At 33.9% G+C, this 23,535-nt stretch overlaps 1 protein-coding gene across 1 annotated transcript; it reads right to left on the bottom strand.

Annotated features, from left to right (window-relative positions):
• Positions 1-2,252: 2,252 nt before the first annotated feature.
• On the bottom strand, positions 2,253-22,574 carry LOC138700949 (farnesol dehydrogenase-like). Its single transcript, XM_069827397.1, has 7 exons — positions 22,518-22,574; positions 15,680-15,835; positions 14,261-14,429; positions 12,283-12,412; positions 12,082-12,205; positions 3,956-4,108; positions 2,253-2,412 (listed from the first exon to the last, which is right to left on the bottom strand). The coding sequence occupies exons 2-7, from the start codon at positions 15,809-15,811 to the stop codon at positions 2,371-2,373; spliced, it is 750 nt and encodes a 249-aa protein (XP_069683498.1). The 5' UTR covers positions 15,812-15,835; positions 22,518-22,574; the 3' UTR covers positions 2,253-2,370.
• Positions 22,575-23,535: the final 961 nt, after the last annotated feature.

The raw sequence follows: 23,535 nt of genomic DNA, 5'->3' as shown, positions 1-23,535 counted from the left end.
ACTGCAGATATTAGCTGCGCTCAGTATAGGGTGGACTGGAAGAAGGGGTGATCTCGTACAAAATGTTCACAAGGTGTTCATGAAATGAATTTCCGTTCAGTGTTTACAAAACTATCTTGCACTATTATTAATTAATAAAGAAATATTTATTTTACAGAAAGAATAGAAATTCTACAGCTACTTAAATGTACAATATCATTTTGTTATATTTTTATTTATCAGTACATCAAAACGAGGTTTTATGCTGTTGGCAGCTGAAAGGAACAGTAGCCTACTGATCGTAATGAAACATCAGTTACAAATGTTCGATGTCTGCCTTTATTAAAGTTGATTATAGAAAACAGTTGCTCACAAATATAAATGTTGAGCCAAACATAGCAATCATTTTCACAGCCAGCCTGTGTAGTCGTGGATATTATTGCTAATGTTTAGTCTTGTAAAACTCAACCAGGCTAGTAGTATTATTCAGACAATCCTTAGCCCTTAGGTCACTTTGAAGATCAATAAGTTCGAGTTGTAAATCATTAAATGTTAAATGTTATGTTTCGTCTTTTAGATTCCTCCATACTGTACTGTAGCAGTAGGTAAGCAACGTGAAACAGTTACTGAGAATAGGCCTACACACTGCACTCCACTAGATAACTGAGTGGTCGTTTCCCTCTCCTCTACCTATAGCAAGTCTATGTCATTCTGACGTATCTTCCTCTCCGTTTCGGCGAGCGGTAAACACAGCTCTCCCGCTCCGAAGGAGCGCGCGCGCTCGTTGAGTGCTGTTTGTGCAGGTATGCCCTAAGGCATAGAGTTAGGGTTTATTTTTCAATTTACTTTATACTTCCTATCGAAGTAAGAAATACTCGTAATAATTACACCACCAACAAAAGCAATGCTTAAAATAATCCACAGCCTGGCTTTCACAGATCAATTTTGTTTCAACAGTGAATAAGTTTGAATATATTTCTTTGCATCGACTTTGATGATATCTTCAATGATTTCTCGTGAAGAAAGTGCGAAGGAATACTTCATGATTCACAAGTAAGATGCATATATTTTTGTGCGAGATCGTGCGTATTTGCTTGGTTTCCGCACAAAACCAATGCGCGAAAGTCTAAAATTCCACATTCAGTATTCCCAACCTAACACACATAACAATTTCCCTCTTCTTACCGCTTAAGTGACTTATTGATTTTACTGCTTTAGGCTTTTAACATATTATTTTTAGAGACGTTCAATATAATAATAATTATAAATTGGAAACTTACCACTGCAATTTCACCTAAATTGCAATGTTAATTATTGTTTTTAAATATTTGCAAAAATTAAGTAAACTCTACAACTCCGCTAAAGTTACTGCATTCGTGATGCAAGTAACGTTAAGGAAGCCGTGAAAAAATCAACAAGATTCCAGACTCATCATAGACTGGGGGGGAAAAAAGACAGACGTATATCACGGCCTGCTGGAGTATAGTAAACACAGAAAACATTTTAAAGCAACAAGGTTGAAGATAGATATTTTTGTTTTGCAAATTTGCCTTCATTGAATAGAAACCAAGATGGAGATTTGATTGCAACTAATTAGAAATTCCTCTTTCAGGTATGTAATAAACGATCTTCGCACAAAATAATGTACGATACACGAGCGGTATGTTTTCTTTCAATTCTCGGAAATTAAAAAAGCTCAACTACGTTTTGCTTTTTCAAACTTTTCCTCGAACATGAAAACTTCAACATACTGCCCTTGTAACGCATATTACCATAATATCAATAATTCATTTTTTTTTATTGTAACATTTCATTTAAAACTAATTTAAACTAAACATGACCTGTATAATAGCTGCTCGTAAACTGTTTGAGGGAATTGGAGGCGGCAAATTTTAGCAATGCCTGGGGGTGGTACTATACCTAAATTTGGCCCTGAGCGCACACTATCTTTTGCAATAAAGAATTTCATTTATTCTGTTACTTTTCATAATAAAATAATGACAAAATTATGGCGCAGTTTTATAACAGTTGTATTGTTATGCTCGACGTATGAAGTGATTATTAGTCGAGAATTTACACAATACACATTATAAACGAGACTTTCACTGTTTAAGTATAACGCAGTTAAACATCTGTATAACAATTTTTTTTTTTGTAAGACCGTAAAAGGATTGTTCTGTTTACTTCCATACTCACCATGCCAAAATGGACTCGTCCATTGTTGCAGGTAGCGTGATGTAGGGTGTTGCCGTTGTTAAAGAAATGATTTGAGATTTTTATGTTTTCATATTGAAATTTATTGATAAATCATGAAAATATAATAATTAATTATTAAGATGAGCGTGACAATTTAATATGAAGCTAAACGTCCTTGGGTTGTAACGAGCAGAATCAGATTGACTCTCCCACGGGTTTGATTATGAGCTCGTGTATCTGTAAAGACAAAAAATAAATAAATAAGTAAATAAATACGTATATGAGTAAATTAAATACGTAAATAAATAAATAAATAAATGAATAAATAAATAAATAAGTAAAGAAGTAAATAAATAAGTATATAAGTAAATCAGTTAAGTAAATAAATAAATAAGTAATAAGTAAATAAATAAGTAAAGAAATAAGTAAATGAATAAATAAGTAAATAAATAAATAAGTATATAAGTAAATTAAATAAGTAAATAAATAAATAAGTGATAAGTAAATAAATAAGGAAATAAATAAATAAATAAATAAATAAATAAATAAATAAATAAATAAATAAGTAAAAAGGAGTAACTACGTAAATAAGTAAATATGTAAGTAAATAAATTAAGTAAATAAATAAATAAATAAGTAAAGAAGTAAATAAATAAGTAATTAAGTAAATAAATAAATAAGAAAATAAATAAATATATAAGTAAATCAATTAAGTAAATAAATAAATAAGTAATAAGTAAATAAATAAATATATAAGTAAATTAAATAAGTAAATAAATTAATAAGTAATAAGAAAATAAATAAGTAAATAAATAAATAAATAAGTAAAAAGGAATAAATAAGTAAAGAAGTAAATAAGTAAATAAATAAGTAATTAAGTAAATAAATAAATAAGTAAATAAGTAAATAAATAAGTATATAAGTAAATCAATTAAGTAAATAAATAAGTAATAAGTAAATAAATAAGTAAAGAAATAAGTAAATGAATAAATAAGTAAATAAATAAGTATATAAGTAAATCAATTTAGTAAATAAATAAATAAGTAATAAGTAAATAAATAAGTAAAGAAATAAGTAAATGAATAAATAAGTAAATAAATAGGTAAATAAATTAAGAAAATAAGAAAATAAACAAAAAAATAATTAATTACTAATAAAATAAAATAAATAAATAAATGAACATTGATAGGAGTGGCTACAAAATCAGGATGTAATCGTGAAAGTGTACTAAACTATTTAATCACTGTATTAAGCTGATGGTACTTGATTTTCATCCGTAGGGCGTGGATTTATATCCACTAAAAATAAAAAATGTCTGCCAACATTGTACCGTATTCTGTCCGTACAGTGTGGCTTATATTAAAAAGCATTAAATTAAATTCAGTAAGTAGACTATTGTACGAAATGTTACTATGAAAGGCCGAATAATGAAATATATTTTTTTAAAATAAAGGTATCTTGAAAATTGTTTCTTTATTTTATTTTCAATTTGATTATTATGCGAGTTAGAAGTGGAGGACTAAATTACTGAGGCATATTCCATTTTAGCGCGCACATGACAGTTGAAAATAAGTGTCATATTCGAAATGATTTATAATTTTTTTTAGTTTTGATGTTATGGATCCGAGGGTCCCCTTTGCAGTTTTGAAGAATCAGGGAAAACACTTTCAGGTAAATATCCGACCGGGATTCGAACCCATAACCGTAGATCACGCTGGTGACTCGTGATCATGATGGTGGTGGTAGAAGGAATAGCGATGTTTATGCTAGTAGGACACACCTGTACGTGTGGCGGTGTTCCCAGGACATAGAGGACGGCATCCGCGATGTCCTCAGACTCCAAGATCGGGTTGTCCTTGAAAGCTTCCAATACCTCCGGTTTGAATCCCGATGCTTCTCCTATCTCTGTTCTCACTCCTCCAGGACTGAGACTCTGAAACAAAGGACACAGAAAAGCCTACTTATAAAGTGACATCCGACGATATCTGTTTGAAACCAATTCAGTACCCAATAAGAAGATGAGTCTGTAACAGTCGATTTGGGCTATTTTTTTTTTTTTTCAGAAAAGTCTCTTAGGCTTGCTCGCCTAATAATTAGAAAATAATGAATGTCAAGAACCCTCAACACCTTTACAGTAGATATACAGGGTGTTAGAAAAATAAATATTCACTATTTTGAGAAGTGGTGGCAATCATCGAAACAAGGAAAAAAATCTAACATACAAGTGTCCTGAAATTAAATTTTGTATGGCTTTAGTACAATAGACAAGTGGACGGACAAAGGAAGAATGGCTACTAATAATTTATTTTAATAATAATTTATTTATTTAATCTGACAGGATTAAGGCCATAAGGCCTTCTCTTCCATCCTACCAGATAGCACATATAAATAGAAAAAAGAAATACAAACACTGATGAAAATAATAGCCTACAATAGTACATTATGCAACGAGCCTATAATGAAGGTAATTAAGAAGTGAGTATGGATATTTATGAAACGAGTGCAAGCGAGTTTCATAATTTTCATACGAGCTTCTTAATTACCATTATAGGCGAGTTTCATACGACTTTTTATGCTCGACCATATTTCTAACTTGATATTATTAATTTTTTCGCAATGTCCCTTATGTTGTGAGATGTGCGCAGACGCGAAAGTATTGATTTTTTCCGAGGAACAGATGTCCACATTGACCTTGCTAGGCCATAAGAACCTACAGAGATAACATTGAAATTAAATTAGACATTGAAAAACGAGATGACAAATTGAATTTATTTGAATATTATTTTAAATTAACGCTAATTATTATAGTAACAGAACATAACCTTCTGCGACAGTATTGGATTTCCAGCCTCCGTGACTTTTAGCTAATTCTCTTTCGATTGCATATCCGAGAATAATCGATACTTGAGGTTTTATAACGGTAGAAAGCTGACCTGTCATTGGCTGAACAGTTGTAACCTGAGTCGTCATTGGCTGAAAGACCTGACCTTTAATGAGTAGGTGTACTTTAATGACATGCATTAAAGGTCTGCTACCAGGTGTATAATTACTACATTTCGGCATGGCCGAGCATAAATTAAGTTAAAGCTCTATAGAGGGTCAACAGAGTTAAAAGAACACTGTAGAGCTCTCATCGAGCTTATACAAGGAAAAAAAGAAAGAAAACAGATAACAGTGATGGTAGTGATAACTGATAATAATAATAATAATAATAATAATAATAATAACAATAATAATAATAATACATTATATATTAATTGTCAATTTTACAGCAGCTTATTTACTATATGTCATGGGTTAAGCCGAAGTTGCGCAACAACCTGACAGGTGTTCAACAAGCAATTCCATGAACTAGAATGCGGTTTTTTAATTTAAATTTGAATTTTGATATTCTTCGACAGTCTCTGGCATGGTCAGGGAGAGAATTCCAGAGGCGTGGAATAGATATGCTGAAAGATGATGAGTAGAAGGATGTTCTGTGCAGAGGAATAGAGAGAAGGTACATGTTCCGGGTTCGAGGTAGTGAAAGGTAAACAAAACGAGATGCTAGGTAAGAGGGTGTGGAGGTGTGGATGATTTTAAATAGTAATAAGAGAGAGTTGAAGAATCTTCTTTCTTTAAGTGGACTCCAAGACAACAATTCTAGTGACGGTGTTACATGATCGAATTTTCTAATGTTACAAACGAAACGAACGCAGATATTGTGAACACGCTGTAGTCTATGGGCAAGATCAGTATTTAGATTCGTGAATAGAGAATCGCAATAATCGAAGTGCGGCATTACTGAAGTTTTGATCACGTTCTTTTTAAGGCTGAGAGGTAAAACGTTGGTTAAGTGTTTGAGGGAATGGATTATGGAAAAAGTTTTCTCACATATGTAGGTCACTTGACTTTGAAAATTTAAATTTGAATCTAAATATACCCCTACTAGAAACAGAAGAAAACAAAACACCAATGAGAAGAGACGACAGAGAAAGAGGAGGGAATAGATTTTAATTAGATTATTACACTCTTACTACGTCATACTACTTTTGACCAATAAAACGGTACGAAAGGACGTATTTCAACCAATCATGGCTGTTTATCGCACAATTTTATCGCGTCCCAAGCATTTGTTTAATTTTATCGCGTCCCAAGCATTTGTTTAATTTTATCGCGCCCCTAGCATTTGTTTAATTTTATCGCGTCCCTAGCATTTGTTTCTTTGTTTGCCAACATTTGAAACTGCGCTGGTCTGGACGTCAAATATATATATATATATATATATATATATATATATATATATATATATATATATAAAATTACAAACCTCTCCAGTCGATGCACAGCAGTTTCAAATATGACTCGCATTGGCATTCAAGAACAATAATTAATAAAAATCACTGATCGTACCTATGCATCTTCTGAAATCCGATTTTCAAATAAATGAAGAGCACAATTCGGAAATCCTGAATAAGTTGAATACACCATGTAGGCCTAAATCAACGAGTTCCACTTCTATTACGCACACGTCCAATATAACATCAGTTGAACCACCAACCAAATTCAAATTTGGAAATTGTGCATTCAATAATTATTCCTTTTAAAATTATTCATGTTTATTTTTTATGTCGTCGTTCATTAAAACTTTTCTAACACTTGTGTATATTAGTCAGGTTATGTTATAGCTTCTGCTATATGATATTATGGATAGTCACGTATCAGAGATTGTTTAATATTAAGATTTATTGAAAATCACCTGTCAAGTGACGTTGATTATTGGGATTCGGATAATTGAAGTGGAATGCAACTGTTTTAATAAAAATAAAACTGAATCAACAAAGCCTTCTTGACTAGTAACATTGCCATCGTGTATAATAGATCGAGAACTTCTCGACGAGAAGGTATTGCTCACTACTGCCATCTAGCATGCATCTAGCGTAATATTTGTAATGTTGAGATGGTACAATAATACATTTGAAGACAGTTGTATTTTCGTAAGTCAATTAATATTTTATTGTATTGGAGTACTTCGTTACTTCTAATCTTGATATACTTTCTTCTAATCGTGTAATAGTCAATTAAATCCCACTCGAGTTTTGATTTTCTCTAGATAAATCAAAACGTCTAGTGAGATTACTGTTGATAAAAGGAAGACAAATTAAGGTAGAATTAAAATGAAAAAAATAACGACAGAAAGAGAGAGATTAGGAACTAGGGAGTGCAGGAGAGGAAATACGTGAAGAGAAATGCGAATATTTACTCTGAGAAATCGAAAAGAGCTGTGGATGCGGAAAATGAATCCATCTTGCTTACTTTTTAAAGAGATCTGGCATTATTGACAATGAAAGAAGTGGGGTAAAGGTGCCTAATTCCGTGATACCCGTAATCCCGTGATAACATTTCAATTGACTGCCATGGAGTTGTGGTCTCTGACTTTTAAGTTTTTAAAATACGTAACAGATGCCAGAAGATGTCTTCTTTTCAATCCTATTTACTACCCGCCTTTTGAATAGAAACAGTCGACTGCAGAAGTTTTTGTTCAGTGAAAGGTGGTTGACCAGTAAGTTTTTCTTTCTCTTGTGACCGCTCCTGATGAAATATTTTATATTTGAGGTAAGAATTAATATAGCATTATAAAAAAATGATATATTACTGTAGATTATAGTCAGCTGAAGCAATGTGTATGATTATTTAAACATTGTGAGACAATAACAATGCTACAGGAGCTTTCCAATTTACAGATTTATTTTCATATTTCTCCTTCCTGACTCACTCGACCAGTGATGTCAACGTTGAATTGTGAAAATTAATGTCTATGAAAGAAAATAGTTCGCGGAAGTAATAATAGAAATAAGTTATAGAAAACATCAATTATAATTATAATAAAATAATAGGGCTTAACTTAATTACTGATGTTGTTAGCAATATAAATAATGAGAAATAATTGTGTTATAATTCAATTTATTCAAATTTAATTTTGTATTGAATTTAACTTTCAGTTTATTTTGTTTATAATGTATTAATATGTATTCCTGTAGCTACACAAGTATTTACTATGAAATTTTCACTTAGGCCCTTTTTCTATGTTGTTATTCCTTGGTTAATCCATATTAAAAGAATATACCATGCCTTTAATGTGTTTTTCCAAATACACGTTTGTTTTCTGAGCAGTTAATGAGGATTATTTTAGTATTACCGAATTAGGAAACCACTATCAAGGAATTTGGATCCCTGTCACGGATTTAGGAGCCACTGTATAACAATGCAGAATCATATATCTGCAGTGCTTGGGAAAAGTGACACAAGTCAGTTTCCACAAACCTTTTTTGATAATTTATTGACAACTTACGGAACATCTGCTCGCTTGGAAAAAGAGACACAAGTACAGGGACATCATTTTATTTTTACTTCAATTTTTATTGTACCTGACTTTTTGAATGTACTTCACTCCCACCTCTTCTAGTAATGAAGTTCCAGCTGTCCTCCACACAGAATCAAGGCCGCATATAGTAAACAGCACTGAGTGAGTATAGTACGTTCCTGAAATATGTTCGCCTTTTCCAGTGACGAAAGAGCTTTCAATATTGAATCATATTTTCGTAGAGTTACTGTCCGTTTGCCTACGTCGCATCCCGATTTCCCCCACCTGCTTCTGTTCGCCCCTCTGTAAAAGCTGGGCTGTCTTAGCTCTTTTCTGAAAACATTAATTTCTGTTAGGAATTGACGTTTACGTAATATTATACAACTGTTTAAAATATCTTAAATAAAAGGGCCTCGTTAAGTAATTAACTGTCACGTGATTTCCCCCCTTTCTACGATCCTGCGGCATAACCACTTGGATGAACAGTAGATAGCATGTCTGAGTAATTTTATCTGTGCGGGTCGGGCAGAAGTGAAGATTGAATTTACAGTACGTAAGGTACTCTTTTATACACTAGGTACAGAATTATTTCAACATGAGTTACTAGTACGAAGGACGAAACTGGCAATTGGAATTAGATGCAATAGTCTGTAGTGCGATATGCACAAAAGAACTGAAGCCTGTATCGAAATGAACGGCCACCATTTTCAAAAATGTGTTTAAATATTCATATTATGCTTATTTTTCATTTTAACTTCTTTCTCTATATTGTACGCTAATGTGCTGTAGACAGGACTGGGTGTTCAGTTCAAAGTGTGTCATGGCTCGCTCTATGTCGTCATGTGGCTAGCCGATGAGCCTAGAGAATTCAATCTTCCTACACTTCCGCAGGGGCGTATTACCTAAATGCGAGAGAAGTTGCCTAGCAAGCACGGCGTTCATTTTGAAGATTACTTACCGATACGTAGGGTAACGCCAGTAGTGGCAAGAATGTGAACTGTTTGGAAACACGTACTGAAGTGAGTTTTTTTCTTACTGTCGGGATATGGGGAGAGGGTTAAGACGATTACTTACGTATTTGTTAACTTGGACGGTCAACATGGACACGGAGCATTTTGATTTGTGTTGTGGAATGTTGCCGTACGCAATCGATGATAACAAATACCCTGCGTACGATTTGCCCACGCAAAACACAGTTCGAAAGAGGTTATGGTAGCACACAGACTTTACAGACCGCCATCTCTTGCTACGACATTCAAGTTATACCGTACACGTTCTCAAGTTCAGATTGAACGCCTTGATTAATAGGCAACTTCTCTGACATAAAAGCTGAAACTCGCTTCAAATCGCTGACTCGCAATAGTGACGTCATGACACACTTTGAAATGAACACCCAGTATAATATACACTGCATAATGAATACGTTCGCATGGATAACTCAGTTCGTGAGTAAAAACACTTATTGTTAATACTGTACTGCACTTTGATTAAACAAAAACCTAATGAAAATTATCGAACTCAAAATCGCGATATTTCCTAGTTTACGTAAATGGATGAACTACTTTTCTTTCCTCCTATACCTAGTAAAGTGATTTGTTTGTGTTTTACGCCAGTACCATCGAACTACAGTCGTGGAAGGGGTTATCAAACTGTGTTTCCGGTTCTCTAAAGGTATAGCCAGGTTAATATTAAAAATGTTAGTAAAAATAAAACGATGTCCCTGTATTTCTCTCATTACAATAATTCATACAGAAAAAAATCAAATCGACATAAACCAGTGTAAGCTGACAATAAATTATCAAAAAAGGTTTGTGGAAACTGACTTATGTCACTTTTCCCAGGCACTGAAGATATTATACACCAAACTTGTGAAACTGTTGACACTGAATGTTGTAAAACCTGTAGCTAAAGGTCCAAATAACGTCATTTAGGTGTCATTTGAAAATTTTTATTATAATTTTGGCATAAATATAGACTTTACTAAATATGTCACAGAATTAGGCAACCTTACCGTACAGTACGATTATTTAGTCCTGACAGTCGCCGGCAATGTGCGCCTGGGTCAGGCGAGTCCATTTAGTTACGCCAAGGATTGTTTGGGTTAGTCAGCCGCTTGCCTTCAGAGCGATCGGATATCATGCGTGCGGTAGAGCGGTATGTTTCTAGTACAGTTAAGCTGTACCGCATTCCTTTACTGGCCGCTCGCTCTTATCTGTACTCCAGAGCTCTCCCCACTACTCCTAATGCTTCCCTTCTTTCGCGTCGTCGAGCTGTCAGGACTAACTAATCGGTCTGTGCTATAATATTGTCGCATATTTTAGCGATCTCGGTTGGGGGGAACACGTTACAGACACAGCGGGAAAAGCATGGAGAGCGTTACACTTGGTGATGAGGGTACTAAGAAAAGGTTCTGATAAATCCAAAGAGATTGCATATAAATCACTAGTACGTCCAGTAATGGAATATGGTGCTGCATGTTGGTATCCTTACAGATTAGAACATATTAAGACACTAGAAAAGATTCAAGATTAAGTGTTGTCGGAAAAATTCACCATTAAAAAGGGACACACCCACGGACAGAAGAACGCGAATTCGATTATGCGCACTGTTCAAAACATACAGAGGTGAGCCTGCCTGGAGAGAAATAAAAAATGGATTGCAGCCGCCAAATTACTCTTCAAGGAACGACCACTCATATAAGTTGAGAGAAAGAAGGCAGAGGACGGACACTGGAAAGTTTTCTTTTCTCAATCGTACTATCAGGGACTGGAATGCTTTACCTGCAGGCTTACTAAAGGCTTTACCAACAACCAAAAATGTATTTAAAAATAGGCTTAAGGACTTTACTAATAGACGGTAATTATACACAGTATGTAAAGGGTGTAAATGATATGTTGTTATTGAAGTGTTGTATCAGTGAAGAATTATGTTGTGTCAGTGAAGAAGTATGTCGTGTCAGTGAAGTGTGTTGTGTAAGTGAAACGTGTTCCTGTCAGTGAAACTTTATAGTTTATAGTGGCAGTGCAAAGTATTTGAACAGTGAAATGTTTTTGAAGTGTTAGTGAAATCAGGATAGAATCAATAAAATGTGTCGTAGTTCCAGTGCAGTGAGTGAGTTGACAGCGAAATGAGTGTAATTTGGAAGGTACTTGTGCAGATATGAACATATCATACTCGTGGGTTTTAGTTCGATCTTAGTTTTAAGATACAAATTAGATTTATTTCAAATGTTATTTTAAGTGATCGTTTCATTTAATTTAGTATATTCCCTGTTGTTATTGTTGTTGTTGTTATTATTATTATTATTATTATTATTAATTATTGTTAGCACTAATTATTAGTATTATTATTAATTGTATTTTAATTAATAAGTTTATTATTGTCATTATTGAGTATAATTAGTTACCACTGCCACCAGGTATATACCCACTGCAGTGTGAATACATACATACATACATACATACATACATACATACATACATACATACATACATACATACATACATACATACATATTATTCTGCAAGCATGTCTCAAGAAGACAAACAGCAAGATGTACTCACAGTGACACGAATCTTGGACTTCTGGTTCACCAGCTCACGACGAAGACCTTCAGTCAGGGCGGTGACGGCGTGTTTAGACGAGCAATACATTGCGACTCCGTCAAGTATATTATGACCTCCAATGCTGCAGAAAGTTACCACATTAGCTGACGTGTTCTAAATATTTAAATAGCAGCAGAAAGAGGTAGATAACTCACTAACCTGTTGATGTGTATGATGTGACCGTCGTCCACGCCTTTCTCCTTCATGGACTGCAGAGCCTCTTTGGTGCACATGCTGAGGGCCAGGACATTGAGGTCGTATATCTTCCTCCAGTTCTCCACAGGACCGTCTGTCGAACACAGTCTTGTAAATTTCACATTTCGTGATGCTCTATCATCATTACCCCTGTAATCCCTTGGCGGATGATTCGATGGTGATTAGGTAAGGGGCATGTCATAAAAATGAGTTTTTGAGTTAAATGAAAATTAAACATCATACCCTTATTGTAAATCATATTATACACAAATAAAACATTCAAATGCTAGTATTATTATTATTTTTTTTTTGCACATCCACGTGTAGAATTTAATCTGCGTAATCCCTTGGGGAACAGAATTTCATTTGCCCAAAAATTTATTTTACCCACTTTTCCCGAACACCATCTCATTGAGCTATAGTACGCAGTCGCGGTTCAGTTTCTTTTATAGGTATTATCACAAATGGACCTTAGACTCATCTTCCTCCAGTTTTCCACAACACCGTCTGATGAATATGGTCTTAATAACAAAGCTATTTCGAAGTACGGAATCGCAGTTACGTTCATTTTATGTGCATTATTAATTACAATTGAACCTTAGAGTCAGTCTTGTTATGTGGCGTTAACACAATCTATGTTAACTATATGTGGTTGCTAGGATACGAAATCGTGATAATACTAAAACTGACATAAGCAAATCGCTGTTAAGTTCATTTTATGTGCATTATTAATTACAATAATTGAACCTTAGAGTCAGCCTTGTTATGTGGCGTTAACACAATTTATGTTAACTATATGTGGTTGCTAGGATACTGAATCGTGATAATACTAAAACTGGCATAAGCAAATCGCTGTTAAGTTCATTTTATGTGCATTATTAATTACAATTGAACTTTAGAGTCAGTCTCGTTATGTGGCGTTAACACAATCTATGTTAACTATATGTGGTTGCTAGGATACGAAATCGTGATAACACTAAAACTGACATAAGCAAATCGCTGTTAAGTTCATTTTATGTGCATTATTAATTACAATAATTGAACCTTAGAGTCAGTCTTGTTATGTGGTGTTAACACAATCTATGTTAACTATATGTGGTTGCAAGGATATGAAATCGTGATAATACTAAAACTGACATAAGCAAATCGCTGTTAAGTTCATTTTATGTGCTTTATTAATTACAATAATTCAACCTTAGAGTCAGTCTTGTTATGTGGCGTTAACGCAATCTATGTTAACTATATGTGGTTGCTAGGATACGAAATCGTGATATAATAAAACTGACATAAGCAAATCGGTGTAATGTTCATTTTATGTGCATTATTAATTACAATTGAACCTTAGAGTCAGTCTTGTTATGTGGCTTTAATACAGTCTATGTTAACTATAAATGTAATTTTTAGGATTCGAAATAGTGATAATACTAAAACTCATATAAGCAAATCGCTATTAAGTTCATTTTATGTGCATTATTAATTACATCTGAACCTTAGAGTCAGTCTTGTTATGTGGCGTTAACACAATCTATGTTAACTATTTATGTGGTTGCTAGGATACGAAATCGTGATAATACTAAAACTGACATAAGCAAATCGCTGTTAAGTTCATTTTATTTGCATTATTAATTACAATTGAACCTTAGAGTCATTCTTGTTATGTGGCGTTAACACAATCTATGTTAACTATATGTGGTTACTAGGATACTGAATCCTGATACAGTATATTAGAACTAGCATAAGGAACAATCTATGTTGACTATGTTATGAGATTGCTAGAATGCAAATTCGTGGTAATAAAATTTTGTTAAGAAAATCACCATTAAATGCATATCCCAATCTTTATTAATTAATGTTAGATCTGGGTCGAGTTACGTCATATCTCCTGAATTGTAAAATTTATACTGTTATGTGTTGTACAACACTTTGCGAAATACGCAAATACCTGCCAATGTATTGATAGAGCAGACTCCTGCATTGTTGACCAGAATGTCGGTTCCTCCAAGGTTATCCTTCACCCATTTGAATGCTTCCTTAACTTCTTCCTGTTTGGTGACGTCACACTTAATTGGATACAGCTTCCCAGGGGCTGACTTCAATGAATTTGCCAAATCCTGCAAAAATCATCGTTGAAATCAGTTATTTCTTGTGCCAACGGATAATTTTCGACCAAAATGGGAGGTGGAAGAAGATGCTGAGTTTATGAGACAAGTGATTGCCTGTCATTACTTTGAATAATAAAACCGTTGTCACAAGGTGTCTCAGGAGGAAAGATAAATATTTTGCTTGATAGTAATATCGGTGATATTTTTTAAATAAATTTCATATAAATATGTTATCTAAGAGAGCGATTGATGTTTGAAAGAAAAAGTTATAATTTTATTTGTTATCATATTATTTATAACTCCAGTGACAAAGATTTTACGATACATTCTCCAAACCCCAAGATATCAGGACTTCTAGCTCTTGTATTTTTATGTATATCATTGTATGAAGGGTGAAGTGTACAGGAGGAATGTTAATATACCAGAGTAATTGCTCGCTCGCATAATGGATGGTGTTCCCGGCATCAAGAAACGTCACGATGATCTTCGACGACCAATACGTCATATTTTCGCCGAGTAGAAAAATGTATGAAGGAGAAGGGTGGAATGTTTTAGAATGTATTGTAAAATCTTTGACACTTTAACTAGGAATATTGTAACATGAAATAGAAAAAGAACAAAATGGTACATTATGCAACGAGCCTATAATGATAGTAATTAATTAATTACCATTATAGTGAAGTTTCATACGACTTTTTATGCTCGACCATATTGATTTTTTCCGACAATTGGTGAAATGAATTTGCGGGAATGTGCTTTGTGAAAGGCTGGAAGATGACGGTGAATTGATGTTAATTTGTGTGTTATTTTTTTCGACTGAGTTTAATATTGTCTAATCTCACGCTAGTTGTCTTTCGATTGCATACCCGAGAATAATCGATACTTGCGCTTTCATATTGCTGCAATGGTATTTTCTGATTGGTGGAACACCTGAACTTTAATGAATAGGTGTACTTTAATGAGGTCCATTAAAAGACTGCTTCCAGGTGTAGGCTATAATTACTACATTTCGGCATGGTCGAGCTTAAACGTTTTTTGATTTTCAATTTTTACATTAAAACATTTCTATCTCGGCAACCTATCGGTATAGACCACAAAGCATATGCATTTTTTTTCGAAATAATCATGCCAATATATTCCAGGATATTTGACCTTCCTGAGACACTGTAAATACAAGAATTTTGAATCCACTCTCATAAGGCAAAAGAAATTGACCTAATTGTGTTTTGTAGTTCTTGTAACATACAAGAAATTCTTACCTGCACTCTCTCCACTCTACGCGCCAGACCAGCAACTTTGAGTCCTTTCTTGACCAGTTCCTGGGCAATGGCCGCTCCTATACCGGAACTGGCCCCTGTCACCACGGCAACGCGTCCTGACCAACGTTCCATTTCTTATTTAACAGTGACTGAAAACTGAATGCAGACAGGCTTACAATTACTTAACTTGACAGCTTTCAATGCTGTGTGTAAAGACTGAAATTTTGTGATGAATTGTACAGAGTGGCTAGTAGCGATCGGGACAGTCAGACGCTTGCGCCGTACCTCGCGTTGTAACCGGGAAAAGTTAACCAATATCTCCACTAATAGCGCGCTATGTACTACTCAATTTATTACTGAAGACATAAGTTTTATTGATACTTAAAGCTAATAACAAATAACACTAACCTGTGTTAGAAGATTTTTGAAAACGACTTTCATTACAAACGACACATTATCGACATTGCGTAGAAAGTTCCCGTCAACACGAATAAATTACTCAGGTGTGATTAGATTAGAGCAATTTCTCGAGTGTCGTTTTCCTTTAGTTCTTCTATTGTGTGAGGATTATTCTTATAAACTTTACTCTTTAACCTCACCCTAAATAAAAGTAACACGGAATGAGATCGGGGCTGCGAGGGGGCCATAACCTACTGCTTATAAGTCTATCTTTAAAACTTTCAAAAATCATTTCCGTTGATTCGTAAGCAGTGTGTACAGTGTCAGAAACCTGCTGAAAGAATGATTATTGGTATTTATTGTCTACTAGTTGTTCGAAAAATGGTTTTAATATTTCTGCTGTGAAATCTTGAAGCAGTGGTAATGTCTTCATAAGATAACAGGCCCTATTATTCTGTGTGTTTTCAAACTATATCACGCACCAATCTAGTCATCATGTAGTGGAATTTCATTCATATGTCGTGGGTTTTCTGCGCTGTAGTACCGGTTCTTTTCTGAAATGACGTGGCTATGTAATTCGAAAATTTGATTAATTCAGGTTTTAGTCTCCTGTTACCAATACACTTCAACGCCCAGTTACGAAGTCGAACTCTACTCATGGGATCGCGTGGTAGTAATTCGTGGAACATAGTAATTTTATGGAAGTTTAATTGTAACAGTTTAATGAGAATTTTTTCTGAACATTCTGAAACGTCTTTCCCGAGGAAGACAACGAGAGATATTTTTTTCGGGGTATTCCAGTCGTTCATCTATTTCATTTTATGTTTCTCCCGTAATAATTCTACATGTTTATTTTTCTCTGTTAGGAGTGCCTATTATTCGGAATCTTTTAACAAGTTGATTCACAGTTGCCCTATGTATTACAGAATTGCCATGGAACTTTCATGTGAATCGCTTTACCACTGTTTTGCACGAGCTCCCTTCACATACATGCCGTGGATAAGAATTCTTTTTTCGTGACTATTACACTCTTACTACGTCATACTACTTTTGACCAATAAAACGGTACGAAAGGACGTATTTCAACCAATCATGGCTGCTTATCGCACAATTTTATCGCGTCCCTAGCATTTGTTTCATTTTATCACGTCCCTAGCATTTGTTTCTTTGTTTGCCAACATTTGAAACTGCGCTGGTCTGGACGTCAAAAAAAAAAAATATATATATATATAATTACAAACCACTCCAGTCGATGCACAGCAGTTTCAAATATGACTCGCATTGGCATTCAAGAACAAGAATTAATAAAAATCACTTATCATACCTATGCATCTTCTGAAATCCGATTTACAAATAAATGAAGAGCACCATTCGGAAATCCTGAATAAGTTGAATACACCATGTAGGCCTAAATCAACGAGTTCCACTTCTATTACGCACACGTCCAATATAACATCAATTGAACCACCAACCACATTCAAATTTGAAATTTGTACATTCAATAATTATTCCTTTTAAAATTATCCACGTATATTTTTTATGTCATCGTCGTTAATTAAAACTTTTCTAACACTTGTGTACAGTATATTAGTTAGGTTATGTTATAGCTTCTGCCATATGATATTATGGATAGTCATGTATCAGAGATTGTTTAATATTAAGATTTATTGAAGATCATCTGTGAAGTGACGTTGATTACTGGGATTCGGATAATTGAAGTGGAATGTTGCATTTTAATAAAAATGAAACTGAATCAACAAAGCCTTCTTGACTAGTAACATTGCCATCGTGTATAATAGATCGAGAACTTCTCGACGAGAAGGCATTGCTCACTACTGCCATCTAGCATGCATCTAGCGTAATATTTGTAATGTTGAGATGGTACAATAATACATTTGAAGACAGTTGTATTTTCGTAAGTCAATTAATATTTTATTGTATTGGAATACTTCGTTACTTCTAATCTTTATATACTTTCTTCTAATCGTGTAATAGTCAATTAAATCCCACTCGAGTTTTGATTTTCTCTAGATAACGTCTAATGAGATTACTTTTGATAATATAACTGATAAGTGATAACGAAGATGAATGGATGAATATAATAGGATGCGAAATTGTTGCCAGCACCATCTATTGCTCGGCCGACGTAACAAGACCAGCGCCCAGTGTCGTAGGTGGTGAACGTACGAACTATGTGATAGGTAGATCCTCCAGAGTTCTCTATTTATCCGTTAGGACCAAAGAGTTTGTAATATATAACTAGAGACACCAACGGCGCTAGTTTCGCGTACAAAATTGAACCGCTGTTCGGCCGCCATTAAAGGGAGTTGATGCTTCGCCGGGAGTGCGAGCAGTTCATGCTTATTGAGGAGTACGAATAAATATAAGTACACTGGAAGGGAAATAATAAGAAAATGGTGAAATACTGCGCCGCAAATAATTGTTCGAACACAGCTACTATTGTAGGATGCTCAGGAAAACATGCATATCTTAATATTTGGAAGAATGTTCTAAATGCAGTTCCTCCTTTGAATTTGTTTACAGAATGTCGGAATATTTCTTGGATAAAGTTTTTCCAGAAACACATTAATCAGATTTATAAGGTTGGTTTCAACAATGTGTGTAAGGGTTAGGTGCCATCCTACTACAGTGGATTGTAATAGCAAAGAGCATAAGAAAATCCTCAGACTATGTCTGTCTAAAACTGTTTTGTTGCACAATAAATGACTTAATCATGTAATTTCCGTATTGTACAGTATGTACTTCTAGTTTTTGGTTGTATTAAATGCAAATAAATTAGTGCAGATATAGCTCATGGCCTAGCTAGGCCTATTATTACCACTACTACTAGGCCTACCACTACCACTACTAGCCTACTAGGTCTTATTACCACTACTACTAACTAGGTCTCACTACTACTAGGCCTACTAATACCACCAAAACTAGGCCTACTATTACTACTACTACTTGGCCTACTACTACCACTAATACTATTCCTACTATTACCACTACTACTAGGCCTATTATTACCACTACTATTAGGCCTACTATTACCACAAAAACTAGGCCTACTACTACCACTAATACTAGGCCTACTATTACCACTACTATTAGGCCTACTATTACCACTATTACTACTCCTATTACTACCACTACTATTAGGCCTACTATTACCACTACTACTAGGTCTGCTGTTGCTACTACTACTAGGCCTACTATTGCCACAAAAACTAGACCTACTATTGCCACAAAAACTAGACCTAATATTACCACAAAAACTAGACCTACTATTACCACTATTACTACTCCTATTACTACCACTACTACTAGGTCTACTATTACCATTACTACTAGGCCTATTACTACCACTACTACTAGGTCTATTATTACCACTACTACTAGACCTATTATTACCACTACTACTAGGCATACTATTACCGCTACTAATTGTGTTAAAAAGTCTGTACTGACCTCCAACTTGGTGGTCATCAGCTACACAATGAATAAATTGTTTTATGATAAAATTTATTCTCATTATGTTTTAAATCAGTTTCCAGAATTTTTATATACTCATATTTCACCACTAAATATTTTCTAAGCACCATATACCTTCCCCTTCCTTTGCATGAAAGGACTGAAATATAGATCATTTTAAATATTACAGTAAATATCCATTATTATGTCCTTAAAACTATACTAGTAATACTTAAAATTAATGTTGACATAGCCATTATTCAATATTTCACATACTTATCCCGAGTGTATATGGGTGTTTTAATTTATTTTTTAGAATATCGCCAAAGATGAATCATTATAATACTTTAATAAATACAGCGCTCCTCTGCCATTCATGTTTATTTCATCACGACTCATCCTTTGTAAAAGATGTTTAAACAGTGTCTATCACCAGGCTACATCAATGTATTGTGGTACTGTTTCCGAATTTTGCGCCGCAAACACTCCCTTTAATGGCGGATTCTAGCCGATTCAATTTGTGACATTTTTCTTGCCTGCCACTCACGGGTATGTGTCTCTAGTAAGTATTACAAACTCTTTGGTTAGGACTAGACAGTTACATGAGAAGACAAGATGGAAGCCAGAAACTACCAAAAAATCGAGGCATGTTCTGTACCTGGATATAAGTGATACATGCGTATAGAAGTGTATATTAAACAGTTAAAATATTATTGAATGTTTAGATAGTAAAATGATACACAATTGAAATTATTTCAATTGTGTAACGAGTTTCTTCAGACTTTTTCAGTTTCCAATGTTCTGTACACAAAAAAAAAAAAAAATCAATGAAGTACCAAATTGAAATATAAACATGTGGCTATGTTGTAAACCAAAATTATTATTTTCAATCTATTATAGTTATCTTATCCTCTAAATATACAATAGGCCTATATGTATGTATGTATGTATGTATGTATGTATGTATGTATGTATGTATGTATATGTGTGTGTATGTATGTATGTATTTTCTAAAGTGCTTATAGTATAATGTGACATATGTTTTGAATGGTTAAAAATAAATAAATAATTTTGGTATGTAACATTCTTCATATGTAGGGGATCATTTTCGCGAAAGAAGGTTTATTCTGCGTCAATTTCTAATTCCTGGAATTCCTTGGAATTCCTTGTCACAAAGTATTAGGGGCTGCAAGACAACAAACACCTTTAAGAACATCTTAAAAGATAACCTTATTAGCATTTCACTCCAATCATACTGATTTTAACTATCACTGACTACATTGTTACTTCTTTCTTTAGACATCATCCTGATTGTGCTGTATTTTCAAAATTGTCTCATAATAATCTCTTTCTATTATCTAACATTATTTGAAATATATTAACATTCTATGTATTTTAGCTTAATTCTGCTACACAGTTTATTTCAGTGTTTAATTAATAGTTCATAGTATTTTGTTGTTTAATTCTTAAATAACTCTTGTATACATGTAACTCTCATCTAAATCAAATTGTTGAATTCTTTGTAAGTTCATGCATATGTATATATACAGGGACATCATTTTATTTTTACTAACATTTTTAATATTAACCTGGCTATACCTTTGGATCAACGCCGTTTCCTACCCCCTTCCACAACTGGAGTTCGATGATACAGGCGTAATATACAAACAAATCACTTTACTAGGTATAGGACGGAAGAAAAGTAGTTCATCCATTTACGTAAACTAGGAAATATCGCGCTTTTGAGTTTGATCATTTTCATTAGGTTTTTGTTTAATCAAAATACAGTACTGTATTAGCAATGAATGTTTTTACTCACGAACTGAGCTGTCCATGTGGACGTATTCATTATGCAGTGTATATTATACTGTCTACAGCACATTAGCATACAATATAGAGAATGAAGTTAAATTGAAAAATAATCATAATATGGATATGTAAACACATATTTGAAAATGGTGGCCGTTCATTTCGATACAGGCTTCAGTTCTAATATGCATATTATCGCACTATATACTATTGTACCTAATCCCAATTACCAGTATCGTCCTTCGTACTAGTAACTCATGTTGAAATAATTCTGTACCTACTCTGTAAAAGAGTACCTTACGTACTGTAAATTCAATCTTCACTTCTGCCCGATCGGAAAAGATTAAATTACTCAGACATACTATCTACTGTCCGTCCAAGTGGTTATGTCGTAGGGTTGTAGAAAGGGATGAAATCACGTGACAGTTAATTACTTAACGAGGCCCATTTAAATTGTTTTAAACAGTTGTATAATATAACGTAGACGTCCAATTCCTAACAGAAATTAATGTTCTCACAAAAGAGCTAAGACGACAGCCCAGCCACTAGCTGGCGAATAAAAGCTAGTGGGGGAAACCGGGATACGACGTAGGCAAATGGACGATAGTACCTGTGCGAAAATGATTCAATATTGAAAGCTCTTTCGTCACTTGAAAACGCGAACATATTTTTGAAACGTACTGTTTATTATGACAGTAAGGCTACTAAGACTTTATATGCGGTCTTGGATCTGTGTGGAGGACGGTTGAACTTCATTAGTAGAAGGGGTGGGAGTGAAGTACATTCAAAAACTCAGGTACAATAAAAATTGAAGTAAAAATAAAATGATGTCCCTGTACTTTTTGCTGGTTGAGTGAAAGAGAAGGCCTTAGGCCTTAATTCTGCCAGCTAAAATAAATTATTATTATTATTATTATTATTATTATTATTATTATTACTATTATTATTATTAAGTTAGATCGGTCCAAAATTTTATTAATTAAAAAAATTCTCTTTGTGCTCCCAGATTAGATTTTTAAGTTTAAATTATATAAATTGCTTAGGTGAAACCCAACAATAATGTCACCAAAGTTTGAAAGACATGAAGGGAAAAATTTGGGTTTTTGTCCTAAGTGTCGATGAATATCTTAATGTGTATGCAGTTAAGATGACTCACCTCTTTGCAGCTTGGCTGTGTGGTTCTCCTGATACTTTCAGACTACAGATACGCGCTATCACATCATGATTTATATAATGGCACAAGAATTTGCTGTGTAATCCTGGCAGTAGATATTGCTAGTCATTCTGATTACACAATAAATCGTAAAGTAAATTTTAAGAGGGAAATAAGAAATTGGAAGCAGATTTGAAACTTAAGAGACCATCCAAAATTACTTGTAGTAAGACCAAATAGGGGTCATAGTTACAATAGCTGCAATCCCAATGTTATGATGAACTAATATATACTTACTTACTGGCTTTTAAGGAATGCGGAGGTTCATTGCCGCCGTCACATAAGCCCGCCATCGGTCCCTATCCTGAGCAAGATTAATCCAGTCTCTATCATCATATCCCACCTCCCTCAAATCAATTTCAATATTATCTTCCCATCTACGTCTCGGCCTCCCTAAAGGTCTTTTTCCCTCCGGCCTCCCAACTAACATTCTATATGCATTTCTGGATTCGCCCGTACGTGCTACATGCCCTGCCCATCTCAAACGTCTGGATTTAAATTATGTCAGGTAAAGAATACAGTTTCAGTTGCTAGAAATTGGAACTCGCTTCCGAGTGATGTAAGGGATTGTTGGACAATAACTTCATTTAGGTCGAAATTACATAAATTCTTACTTAACAGATTAATTGCTGATTAATATTTGTTACTTATAATGAAACTAACATCTGTCCATTCTTATTATTATTATCATTAATTTCTCTGAATAGATTTACAAAACCTCTAATGGCAATTACATTAATATTCTCATTATAGAAATAGAAATATATATATATTCTCCCTGTAACATAGTCCTAGTAAGCTTATATTAAATTAATTTTCATCATTTTACTAGCTATCTCAAATATTAAATTAATTATAATTCATTGAATTAAATTAGCTCATAAATTAAGTTACTACTTTACCTTATAGATTTATCTAAATTTAAATAAATGTGTAGTGAATAATATTGCTGGAGAACCTT

The sequence above is a fragment of the Periplaneta americana genome, chromosome 6 (assembly GCF_040183065.1).
Source record: "Periplaneta americana isolate PAMFEO1 chromosome 6, P.americana_PAMFEO1_priV1, whole genome shotgun sequence".
NCBI classification, from domain to species: Eukaryota; Metazoa; Arthropoda; class Insecta; order Blattodea; family Blattidae; genus Periplaneta; species Periplaneta americana.
The sequence above is the reverse complement of the archived record's forward strand: the minus strand, read 5'-3'. Positions and strand labels throughout refer to the sequence as shown.

Coding starts and splice junctions, on each gene's coding strand:
- LOC138700949 (XM_069827397.1), bottom strand. CDS start 15,811: ATGGAACGTTGGTCAGGACGCGTTGCCGTGGTGACAGGGGCCAGTTCC. Junction 4,109..12,081: donor AGTCCAAGATTCGTGTCACT/GTGAGTACATCT, acceptor CCTTTGTTTCAG/AGTCTCAGTCCTGGAGGAGT. Junction 2,413..3,955: donor GAACACCGCCACACGTACAG/GTGTGTCCTACT, acceptor TTGTCTTTACAG/ATACACGAGCTCATAATCAA.